Genomic DNA, 11,261 nt, shown 5'->3' with positions numbered 1-11,261 from the left:
GAAAGCTGCTGACCAACAGCCCTGTGACTGACCACAGGAAAGCTGCTGACCAACAGCCCTGTGACTGACCACAGGAAAGCTGCTGACCAACAGCCCTGTGACCGACCACAGGAAAGCTGCTGACCAACAGCCCTGTGACCGACCACAGGAAAGCTGCTGACCAACAGCCCTGTGACCGACCACAGGAAAGCTGCTGACCAACAGCCCTGTGACCGACCACAGGAAAGCTGCTGACCAACAGCCCTGTGACCGACCACAGGAAAGCTGCTGACCAACAGCCCTGTGACCGACCAACAGCCAACACGGAAAGCTGCTGACCAACAGCCCTGTGACCGACCACAGGAAAGCTGCTGACCAACAGCCCTGTGACTGACCAACAGCCCTGTGACTGACCACGGGAAAGCTGCTGACCAACAGCCCTGTGACTGACCACGGGAAAGCTGCTGACCAACAGCCCTGTGACTGACCAACAGCCCTGTGACTGACCACGGGAAAGCTGCTGACCAACAGCCCTGTGACTGACCACGGGAAAGCTGCTGACCAACAGCCCTGTGACTGACCAACAGCCCTGTGACTGACCACGGGAAAGCTGCTGACCAACAGCCCTGTGACTGACCAACAGCCCTGTGACTGACCAACAGCCCTGTGACTGACCAACAGCATGAAGACAATCATCTAAGAAAATACAAATGTGGTAGAAAAGGGGGGAGCCTAGTGCTCAACACAAAGCCCATTTTTACAATGTACAGTCAGGGCAAAAAGTATTATATTCATTGTTAATAATGCAGTCATTTTAATCTTAATTATAACTTTAACACAAAAAAAAGATATACTGTATTCAAATATACCCCCAAAAAGGCAGAGGGGGTTAGTGGCTCAGTTGTCAAGTTGCTCTGTGGTGGAGGACTCTATCTCCAGTTCAGGGGTAGTAGGGGGCTGCGTCTCTTCCCCCCTCCCAGGCGGAGCCATCTCATCCTGGGTAGACTCCTGGCTGGGCTGGGGGTCTGGAGGTCCCGTCCCCTCTTCCTCCTCGGGAGTTGACTGTAGGTCTCCCAGTTTGGTGGTGAGGTCGTCCCTCTCCTTCTGCAAAGCCCGGCACAGCTTCTCCAAGCACTCCAGCTTCCCATGCAGGCCCTTGTAATGTTTGTCCCGCAGTGTCTTCTGGAGAGGACAAACAGCAAACGACATTCAACATCAGATATTCTACAATTAAGTGACATCATTCATTGAGATACTTTGTGAAATTTTACAGTACAAAATATTCTTACATTTCTGCTACTATTAGTAAATGATAACGTAAGATGGCCCTTTGGAAGAGTTTCTCATCTCACCTCCTCAGCCATCTGTAGCAGAGCCTGGTTGTTGGTCTCCCACTTCGTTCTCCACAGAGTCGTCTCCTTCTCCAGCTTCTTGATCTTCTTGGTCATCTGGAGAACAGAAGATCAGAGCTAGAGAGAGGTCTACAGACCTAAACCCTTCCAGCTAGAGAGAGAGAGAGGTCTACAGACCTAAACCCTTCCAGCTAGAGAGAGAGAGAGGTCTACAGACCTAAACCCTTCCAGCTAGAGAGAGAGAGAGGTCTACAGACCTAAACCCTTCCAGCTAGAGAGAGAGAGAGAGGTCTACAGACCTAAACCCTTCCAGCTAGAGAGAGAGAAGGTCTACAGACCTAAACCCTTCCAGCTAGAGAGAGAGTCTACAGACCTAAACCCTTCCAGCTAAGAGAGAGAGAGAGAGGTCTACAGACCTAAACCCTTCCAGCTAGAGAGAGAGAGAGAGAGGTCTACAGACCTAAACCCTTCCAGCTAGAGAGAGAGAGAGAGGTCTACAGACCTAAACCCTTCCAGCTAGAGAGAGAGAGAGAGAGAGGTCTACAGACCTAAACCCTTCCAGCTAGAGAGAGAGAGAGAGAGAGGTCTACAGACCTAAACCCTTCCAGCTAGAGAGAGAGAGAGAGAGAGAGGTCTACAGACCTAAACCCTTCCAGCTAGAGAGAGAGAGAGAGAGAGAGAGGTCTACAGACCTAAACCCTTCCAGCTAGAGAGAGAGAGAGAGGTCTACAGACCTAAACCCTTCCAGCTAGAGAGAGAGAGAGAGAGAGGTCTACAGACCTAAACCCTTCCAGCTAGAGAGAGAGAGAGAGAGAGGTCTACAGACCTAAACCCTTCCAGCTAGAGAGAGAGAGAGAGAGAGGTCTACAGACCTAAACCCTTCCAGCTAGAGAGAGAGAGAGAGAGGTCTACAGACCTAAACCCTTCCAGCTAGAGAGAGAGAGAGAGAGGTCTACAGACCTAAACCCTTCCAGCTAGAGAGAGAGAGAGAGGTCTACAGACCTAAACCCTTCCAGCTAGAGAGAGAGAGAGAGAGGTCTACAGACCTAAACCCTTCCAGCTAGAGAGAGAGAGGTCTACAGACCTAAACCCTTCCAGCTAGAGAGAGAGAGAGAGGTCTACAGACCTAAACCCTTCCAGCTAGAGAGAGAGAGAGAGAGGTCTACAGACCTAAACCCTTCCAGCTAGAGAGAGAGAGAGAGAGGTCTACAGACCTAAACCCTTCCAGCTAGAGAGAGGTCTACAGACCTAAACCCTTCCAGCTAGAGAGAGGTCTACAGACCTAAACCCTTCCAGCTAGAGAGAGGTCTACAGACCTAAACCCTTCCAGCTAGAGAGAGGTCTACAGACCTAAACCCTTCCAGCTAGAGAGAGGTCTACAGACCTAAACCCTTCCAGCTAGAGAGAGGTCTACAGACCTAAACCCTTCCAGCTAGAGAGAGGTCTACAGACCTAAACCCTTCCAGCTAGAGAGAGGTCTACAGACCTAAACCCTTCCAGCTAGAGAGAGGTCTACAGACCTAAACCCTTCCAGCTAGAGAGAGGTCTACAGACCTAAACCCTTCCAGCTAGAGAGAGGTCTACAGACCTAAACCCTTCCAGCTAGAGAGAGGTCTACAGACCTAAACCCTTCCAGCTAGAGAGAGGTCTACAGACCTAAACCCTTCCAGCTAGAGAGAGGTCTACAGACCTAAACCCTTCCAGCTAGAGAGAGGTCTACAGACCTAAACCCTTCCAGCTAGAGAGAGAGAGAGAGAGAGGTCTACAGACCTAAACCCTTCCAGCTAGAGAGAGAGAGAGAGGTCTACAGACCTAAACCCTTCCAGCTAGAGAGAGAGAGAGAGGTCTACAGACCTAAACCCTTCCAGCTAGAGAGAGAGAGAGAGAGGTCTACAGACCTAAACCCTTCCAGCTAGAGAGAGAGAGAGAGAGGTCTACAGACCTAAACCCTTCCAGCTAGAGAGAGAGAGAGAGAGGTCTACAGACCTAAACCCCTCCCGCTAGAGAGAGAGAGAGAGAGTCTACAGACCTAAACCCTTCCAGCTAGAGAGAGAGAGAGAGAGAGGTCTACAGACCTAAACCCTTCCAGCTAGAGAGAGAGAGAGAGGTCTACAGACCTAAACCCTTCCAGCTAGAGAGAGAGAGAGAGAGGTCTACAGACCTAAACCCTTCCAGCTAGAGAGAGAGAGAGAGAGGTCTACAGACCTAAACCCTTCCAGCTAGAGAGAGAGAGAGAGGGTCTACAGACCTAAACCCTTCCAGCTAGAGAGAGAGAGAGAGAGGTCTACAGACCTAAACCCTTCCAGCTAGAGAGAGAGAGAGAGAGGTCTACAGACCTAAACCCTTCCAGCTAGAGAGAGAGAGAGAGAGGTCTACAGACCTAAACCCTTCCAGCTAGAGAGAGAGAGAGAGAGGTCTACAGACCTAAACCCTTCCAGCTAGAGAGAGAGAGAGAGAGAGGTCTACAGACCTAAACCCTTCCAGCTAGAGAGAGAGAGAGAGAGGTCTACAGACCTAAACCCTTCCAGCTAGAGAGAGAGAGAGAGAGGTCTACAGACCTAAACCCTTCCAGCTAGAGAGAGAGAGAGAGAGGTCTACAGACCTAAACCCTTCCAGCTAGAGAGAGAGAGAGAGAGGTCTACAGACCTAAACCCTTCCAGCTAGAGAGAGAGAGAGAGAGAGGTCTACAGACCTAAACCCTTCCAGCTAGAGAGAGAGAGAGAGAGAGAGGTCTACAGACCTAAACCCTTCCAGCTAGAGAGAGAGAGAGAGAGAGGTCTACAGACCTAAACCCTTCCAGCTAGAGAGAGAGAGAGAGAGGTCTACAGACCTAAACCCTTCCAGCTAGAGAGAGAGAGAGAGAGAGTCTACAGACCTAAACCCTTCCAGCTAGAGAGAGAGAGAGAGAGGTCTACAGACCTAAACCCTTCCAGCTAGAGAGAGAGAGAGAGAGGTCTACAGACCTAAACCCTTCCAGCTAGAGAGAGAGAGAGAGAGGTCTACAGACCTAAACCCTTCCAGCTAGAGAGAGAGAGAGAGAGGTCTACAGACCTAAACCCTTCCAGCTAGAGAGAGAGAGAGAGAGGGTCTACAGACCTAAACCCTTCCAGCTAGAGAGAGAGAGAGAGAGAGTCTACAGACCTAAACCCTTCCAGCTAGAGAGAGAGAGAGAGAGGTCTACAGACCTAAACCCTTCCAGCTAGAGAGAGAGAGAGAGAGGTCTACAGACCTAAACCCTTCCAGCTAGAGAGAGAGAGAGAGAGAGTCTACAGACCTAAACCCTTCCAGCTAGAGAGAGAGAGAGAGAGGTCTACAGACCTAAACCCTTCCAGCTAGAGAGAGAGAGAGAGAGGTCTACAGACCTAAACCCTTCCAGCTAGAGAGAGAGAGAGAGAGGGTCTACAGACCTAAACCCTTCCAGCTAGAGAGAGAGAGAGAGAGGTCTACAGACCTAAACCCTTCCAGCTAGAGAGAGAGAGAGAGGTCTACAGACCTAAACCCTTCCAGCTAGAGAGAGAGAGAGAGAGGTCTACAGACCTAAACCCTTCCAGCTAGAGAGAGAGAGAGAGGTCTACAGACCTAAACCCTTCCAGCTAGAGAGAGAGAGAGAGAGGTCTACAGACCTAAACCCTTCCAGCTAGAGAGAGAGAGAGAGGTCTACAGACCTAAACCCTTCCAGCTAGAGAGAGAGAGAGGTCTACAGACCTAAACCCTTCCAGCTAGAGAGAGAGAGAGGTCTACAGACCTAAACCCTTCCAGCTAGAGAGAGAGAGAGGTCTACAGACCTAAACCCTTCCAGCTAGAGAGAGAGAGAGAGGTCTACAGACCTAAACCCTTCCAGCTAGAGAGAGAGAGGTCTACAGACCTAAACCCTTCCAGCTAGAGAGAGAGAGAGGTCTACAGACCTAAACCCTTCCAGCTAGAGAGAGAGAGAGGTCTACAGACCTAAACCCTTCCAGCTAGAGAGAGAGAGAGGTCTACAGACCTAAACCCTTCCAGCTAGAGAGAGAGAGAGGTCTACAGACCTAAACCCTTCCAGCTAGAGAGAGAGAGAGAGAGGTCTACAGACCTAAACCCTTCCAGCTAGAGAGAGAGAGAGAGAGGTCTACAGACCTAAACCCTTCCAGCTAGAGAGAGAGAGAGAGAGGTCTACAGACCTAAACCCTTCCAGCTAGAGAGAGAGAGAGAGAGAGAGGTCTACAGACCTAAACCCTTCCAGCTAGAGAGAGAGAGAGAGAGGTCTACAGACCTAAACCCTTCCAGCTAGAGAGAGAGAGAGAGAGGTCTACAGACCTAAACCCTTCCAGCTAGAGAGAGAGAGAGAGGTCTACAGACCTAAACCCTTCCAGCTAGAGAGAGAGAGAGAGAGGTCTACAGACCTAAACCCTTCCAGCTAGAGAGAGAGAGAGAGAGGTCTACAGACCTAAACCCTTCCAGCTAGAGAGAGAGAGAGAGAGGTCTACAGACCTAAACCCTTCCAGCTAGAGAGAGAGAGAGAGGTCTACAGACCTAAACCCTTCCAGCTAGAGAGAGAGAGAGAGGTCTACAGACCTAAACCCTTCCAGCTAGAGAGAGAGAGAGGTCTACAGACCTAAACCCTTCCAGCTAGAGAGAGAGAGAGGTCTACAGACCTAAACCCTTCCAGCTAGAGAGAGAGAGAGGTCTACAGACCTAAACCCTTCCAGCTAGAGAGAGAGAGAGGTCTACAGACCTAAACCCTTCCAGCTAGAGAGAGAGAGAGGTCTACAGACCTAAACCCTTCCAGCTAGAGAGAGAGAGAGGTCTACAGACCTAAACCCTTCCAGCTATATACCAAAGAAACACAAGGGTGTTTCATGTTAAATGTTCAGTTCCAAACCTTCTCCATCTCCTGTCTGAAGGTAGTGAACACCTCGTTGCTTTTCGCCAGAGTGGTCTGAAACTCCTCAAACTTGTCCATGTACAAAGAGAGCTAAAAATCACAAACACATTAACATACAGTCACCCTCCATATATAAACACACATTAATATACAGTCACCCTCCATAAATAAACACACATTAACATACAGTCACCCTCCATATATAAACACACATTAACATACAGTCACCCTCCATATATAAACACACATCAACATACAGTCACCCTCCATATATAAACACACATTAACATACAGTCACCCTCCATAAATAAACACACATTAACATACAGTCACCCTCCATATATACACACACATTAATATACAGTCACCCTCCATATATAAACACACATTAACATACAGTCACCCTCCATATATACACACACATTAATATACAGTCACCCTCCATATATAAACACACATTAACATACAGTCACCCTCCATATATAAACACACATTAATATACAGTCACCCTCCATATATAAACACACATTAACATAGTCACCCTCCATATATACACACACACACACATTAATATACAGTCACCCTCCATATATACACACACATTAATATACAGTCACCCTCCATATATAAACACACATTAATATACAGTCACCCTCCATATATAAACACACATTAACATAGTCACCCTCCATATATACACACACACACATTAATATACAGTCACCCTCCATATATACACACACATTAATATACAGTCACCCTCCATATATACACACACATTAATATACAGTCACCCTCCATATATACACACACATTAATATACAGTCACCCTCCATATATACACACACACACATTAATATACAGTCACCCTCCATATATAAACACACATTAACATAGTCACCCTCCATATATAAACACACATTAACATACAGTCACCCTCCATATATAAACACACATTAACATACAGTCACCCTCCATATATAAACACACATTAACATAGTCACCCTCCATATATAAACACACATTAACATACAGTCACCCTCCATATATACACACACACACATTAATATACAGTCACCCTCCATATATACACACACACACATTAATATACAGTCACCCTCCATATATACACACACATTAATATACAGTCACCCTCCATATATACACACACATTAATATACAGTCACCCTCCATATATAAACACACATTAATATACAGTCACCCTCCATATATAAACACACATTAACATAGTCACCCTCCATATATACACACACACACATTAATATACAGTCACCCTCCATATATACACACACATTAATATACAGTCACCCTCCATATATACACACACATTAATATACAGTCACCCTCCATATATACACACACACACATTAATATACAGTCACCCTCCATATATAAACACACATTAACATAGTCACCCTTCATATATAAACACACATTAACATACAGTCACCCTCCATATATAAACACACATTAATATACAGTCACCCTCCATATATAAACACACATTAACATAGTCACCCTCCATATATAAACACACATTAACATACAGTCACCCTCCATATATACACACACACACATTAATATACAGTCACCCTCCATATATACACACACACACATTAATATACAGTCACCCTCCATATATACACACACATTAATATACAGTCACCCTCCATATATACACACACATTAACATACAGTCACCCTCCATATATACACATTAACCCTCCATATATACACACACACACACACACACACACAATAACATAGTCACCCTCCACATATATATATACACATTAACATACATAGTCACCCTCTACATAAACACACATTCACCCTCCATATGTTTGTGTGTTTATATACACTCATCCTTCACATATACACACATTAATAACATAGTCACCCTCCACACACATTCACATACAGTCACCATCCATATACAGTTGAAGTCGGAAGTTTACATACACTTAGGTTGGAGATATTAAAACTCGTTTTTCAACCACTCCCCAAATTTCTTGTTAACAAACTATAGTTTTGGCAAGTCGGTTAGGACATCTACTTTGTGCATGACACAAGTCATTTTCCCAACAATTGTTGACAGACAGATTATTTCACTTATAATTCACTGTATCACAATTCCAGTGGGTCAGAAGTTTACATACACTATGTTGACTGTGCCTTTGAACAGCTTGGAAAATTCCAGAAAATTATGTCATGGCTTTTGAAGCTTCTGATAGGCTAATTGACATCATTTGAGTCAATTGGAGGTGTACCTGTGGATGTATTTCAAGGCCTACCTTCAAACTCAGTGCCTCTTTGCTTGACATCATGGGAAAATCAAAAGAAATCAGCCAAGACATCACCATTTTTTTTTTGTAGGCCTCCAAAAGCCTGGTTCATCCTTGGGAGCAATTTCCAAACGCCTGAAGGTACCACGTTCAGCTGTACAAAAAATAGTACGCAAGTATAAACACCATGGGACGACGCAGCCATCATACCGCTCTAGGAAGGAGACACGTTCTGTCTCCTAGAGATGAACGCACTTTATTGCGAAAAGTGCAAATCAATCCCAGAACAACAGCAAAGGACCTTGTGAAGATGCTGGAGGAAACAGGTACAAAAGTATCTATATTCACAGTAAAACGAGACCTATATCAATATAACCTGAAAGGCCGCTCAGCAAGGAAGAAGCCACTGCTCCAAAACCGCCATAAAAAAAAGCCAGACTACGGTTTACAACTGCACATGGGGACAAAGATCATACTTTTTGGAGAAATGTCCTCTGGTCTGATGAAACAAAAATAGAACCGTTTGGAGGAAAAGGGGGAGGCTTGCAAGCCGAAGAACACCATCCCAACCGTGAAGCACGGGGGGTGGCAGCATCATGTTGTGGGGGGTGCTTTGCTGCAGGAGGGACTGGTGCAATTCACAAAATGGATGGCATCATGGAGGGAAAACTGTGTGTATATATATTGACGGAACATCTCAAGACATCAGTCAGGAAGTTAAAGCTTGGTCGCAAATGGGTTTACCAAATAGACAATGACCCCAAGCAAACTTCCAAAGTTGTGGCAAAATGGCTTAAGGACAACAAAGTCAAGGTATTAGAGTGGCCATCACAAAGCCCTGACCTCAATCCCATAGACAATTTGTGGGCAGAACTGAAAAAAAGCGTGTGCGAGCAAGGAGGCCTACAAACCTGACTCAGTTACACCAGTTCTGTCAGGAGGAATGGGCCAAAATTCACCCAACTTATTGTGGGAAGGCTACCCGAAACGTTTGACCCAAGTTAAACAATTTAAAGGCAATGCTACCAAATACTAATTGAGTGTATGTAAACTTCTGACCCACTGACAATGTGATGAAAGAAATAAAAGCTGAAATAAATCCTTCTCTCTACTATTATTCTGACATTTCACATTCTTAAAATAAAGTGGTGATCCTAACTGACCTAAGACAGGGAATTCTTACTAGGATTAATTGTCAGGAATTGTGAAAAACTGAGTTTAAATGTATTTGGCTAAGGTGTATGTAAATGTCCAAATTCAACTGTATATATACATTCACCATACAGTCACCCTCCATATAAACACATTCACACAGTCACCCTCCATATAAACACATTCACCCTCCATATAAAAACATTCACATACAGTCACCCTCCATATAAACACATTCACCCTCCATATAAACACATTCACCCTCCATATAAAAACATTCACATACAGTCACCCTCCATATAAACACATTCACCCTCCATATAAACACATTCACATACAGTCACCCTCCATATAAACACATTCACATACAGTCACCCTCCATATAAACTGACTGCCAGAACAGGGAAGGAAAAGGCAGCTAGTTACCTGCTGTTTGAGCTGAGTCTCCTGTTCCTTCAACAGCTCACACTCATGTCTCCACTCTGTGGCGTCTTTCAGGAGCTGAACAGGAGACGGAAATGGTCACAACTTCTGACAAACAGACAACCAATACAATCAATGAGTCAATGCAAACAGACAACGGTCACTCACTTCCAGTTATTACAGAGAGAAACAAATAGTGTCCTGGGTTGTGTTCATTAGGCACCTGGACCTCATTTTAAGTTGCAATGGAAAACTGTTTTCAGTTGTGTGCCCTATGGAACACAGCCCTCCAGTTATTTGTAGCTAGCTAGAGCATCAGAATAATAACCCATGGTCTTGGGACTCACAAAGTCTCTCTCCCTCTGCTGCTTCCCCTCCAACTCTCTCATCAGCTCAGCTGTCCTCTGGAGCTTGGCATCCACCAACTGCTGCTGCTTCTCCTTGTGCTTGAACACCTTGTCAATGTGCTGGGAACAGAGACAGGACAGAGCAGAACACCTTGTCAATGTGCTGGGAACAGAGACAGGGCAGAGCAGAACACCTTGTCAATGTGCTGGGAACAGAGACAGGACAGAGCACCTTGTCAATGTGCTAGGAACAGAGACAGGACAGAGCAGAACACCTTGTCAATGTGCTGGGAACAGAGACAGAGCAGAACACCTTGTCAATGTGCTGGGAACAGAGACAGGACAGAGCAGAACACCTTGTCAATGTGCTGGGAACAGAGACAGAGCAGAGCAGAACACCTTGTCAATGTGCTGGGAACAGAGACAGAGCAGAGCTGAACACCTTGTCAATGTGCTGGGAACAGAGACAGAGCAGAACACCTTGTCAATGTGCTGGGAACAGAGACAGGGCAGAGCACCTTGTCAATGTGCTGGGAACAGAGACAGGACAGAACACCTTGTCAATGTGCTGGGAACAGAGACAGGACAGACACACCTTGTCAATGTGCTGGGAACAGAGACAGGACAGAGCAGAACACCTTGTCAATGTGCTGGGAACAGAGACAGGACAGAGCAGAACACCTTGTCAATGTGCTGGGAACAGAGACAGGACAGAGCAGAACACCTTGTCAATGTGCTGGGAACAGAGACAGGACAGAGCAGAGCACCTTGTCAATGTGCTGGGAACAGAGACAGAGCAGAACACCTTGTCAATGTGCTGGGAACAGAGACAGAACAGAGC

At 45.9% G+C, this 11,261-nt stretch overlaps 1 protein-coding gene across 1 annotated transcript; it reads right to left on the bottom strand.

Moving 5' to 3' along the window:
* Window positions 1-769: 769 nt before the first annotated feature.
* On the bottom strand, window positions 770-10,614 carry LOC123738545 (gamma-taxilin; the record flags this gene model as incomplete). Its single annotated transcript, XM_045713454.1, has 5 exons — window positions 770-1,161; window positions 1,332-1,427; window positions 6,190-6,282; window positions 10,077-10,151; window positions 10,421-10,614. Coding segments are annotated over 5 exons (743 nt in total), but the record flags the coding sequence as incomplete, so codon positions are not given.
* Window positions 10,615-11,261: the final 647 nt, after the last annotated feature.

The sequence above is a fragment of the Salmo salar genome, unplaced genomic scaffold (assembly GCF_905237065.1).
Source record: "Salmo salar unplaced genomic scaffold, Ssal_v3.1, whole genome shotgun sequence".
NCBI classification, from domain to species: Eukaryota; Metazoa; Chordata; class Actinopteri; order Salmoniformes; family Salmonidae; genus Salmo; species Salmo salar.
This window is presented reverse-complemented; position numbering and strand designations above follow the sequence as displayed.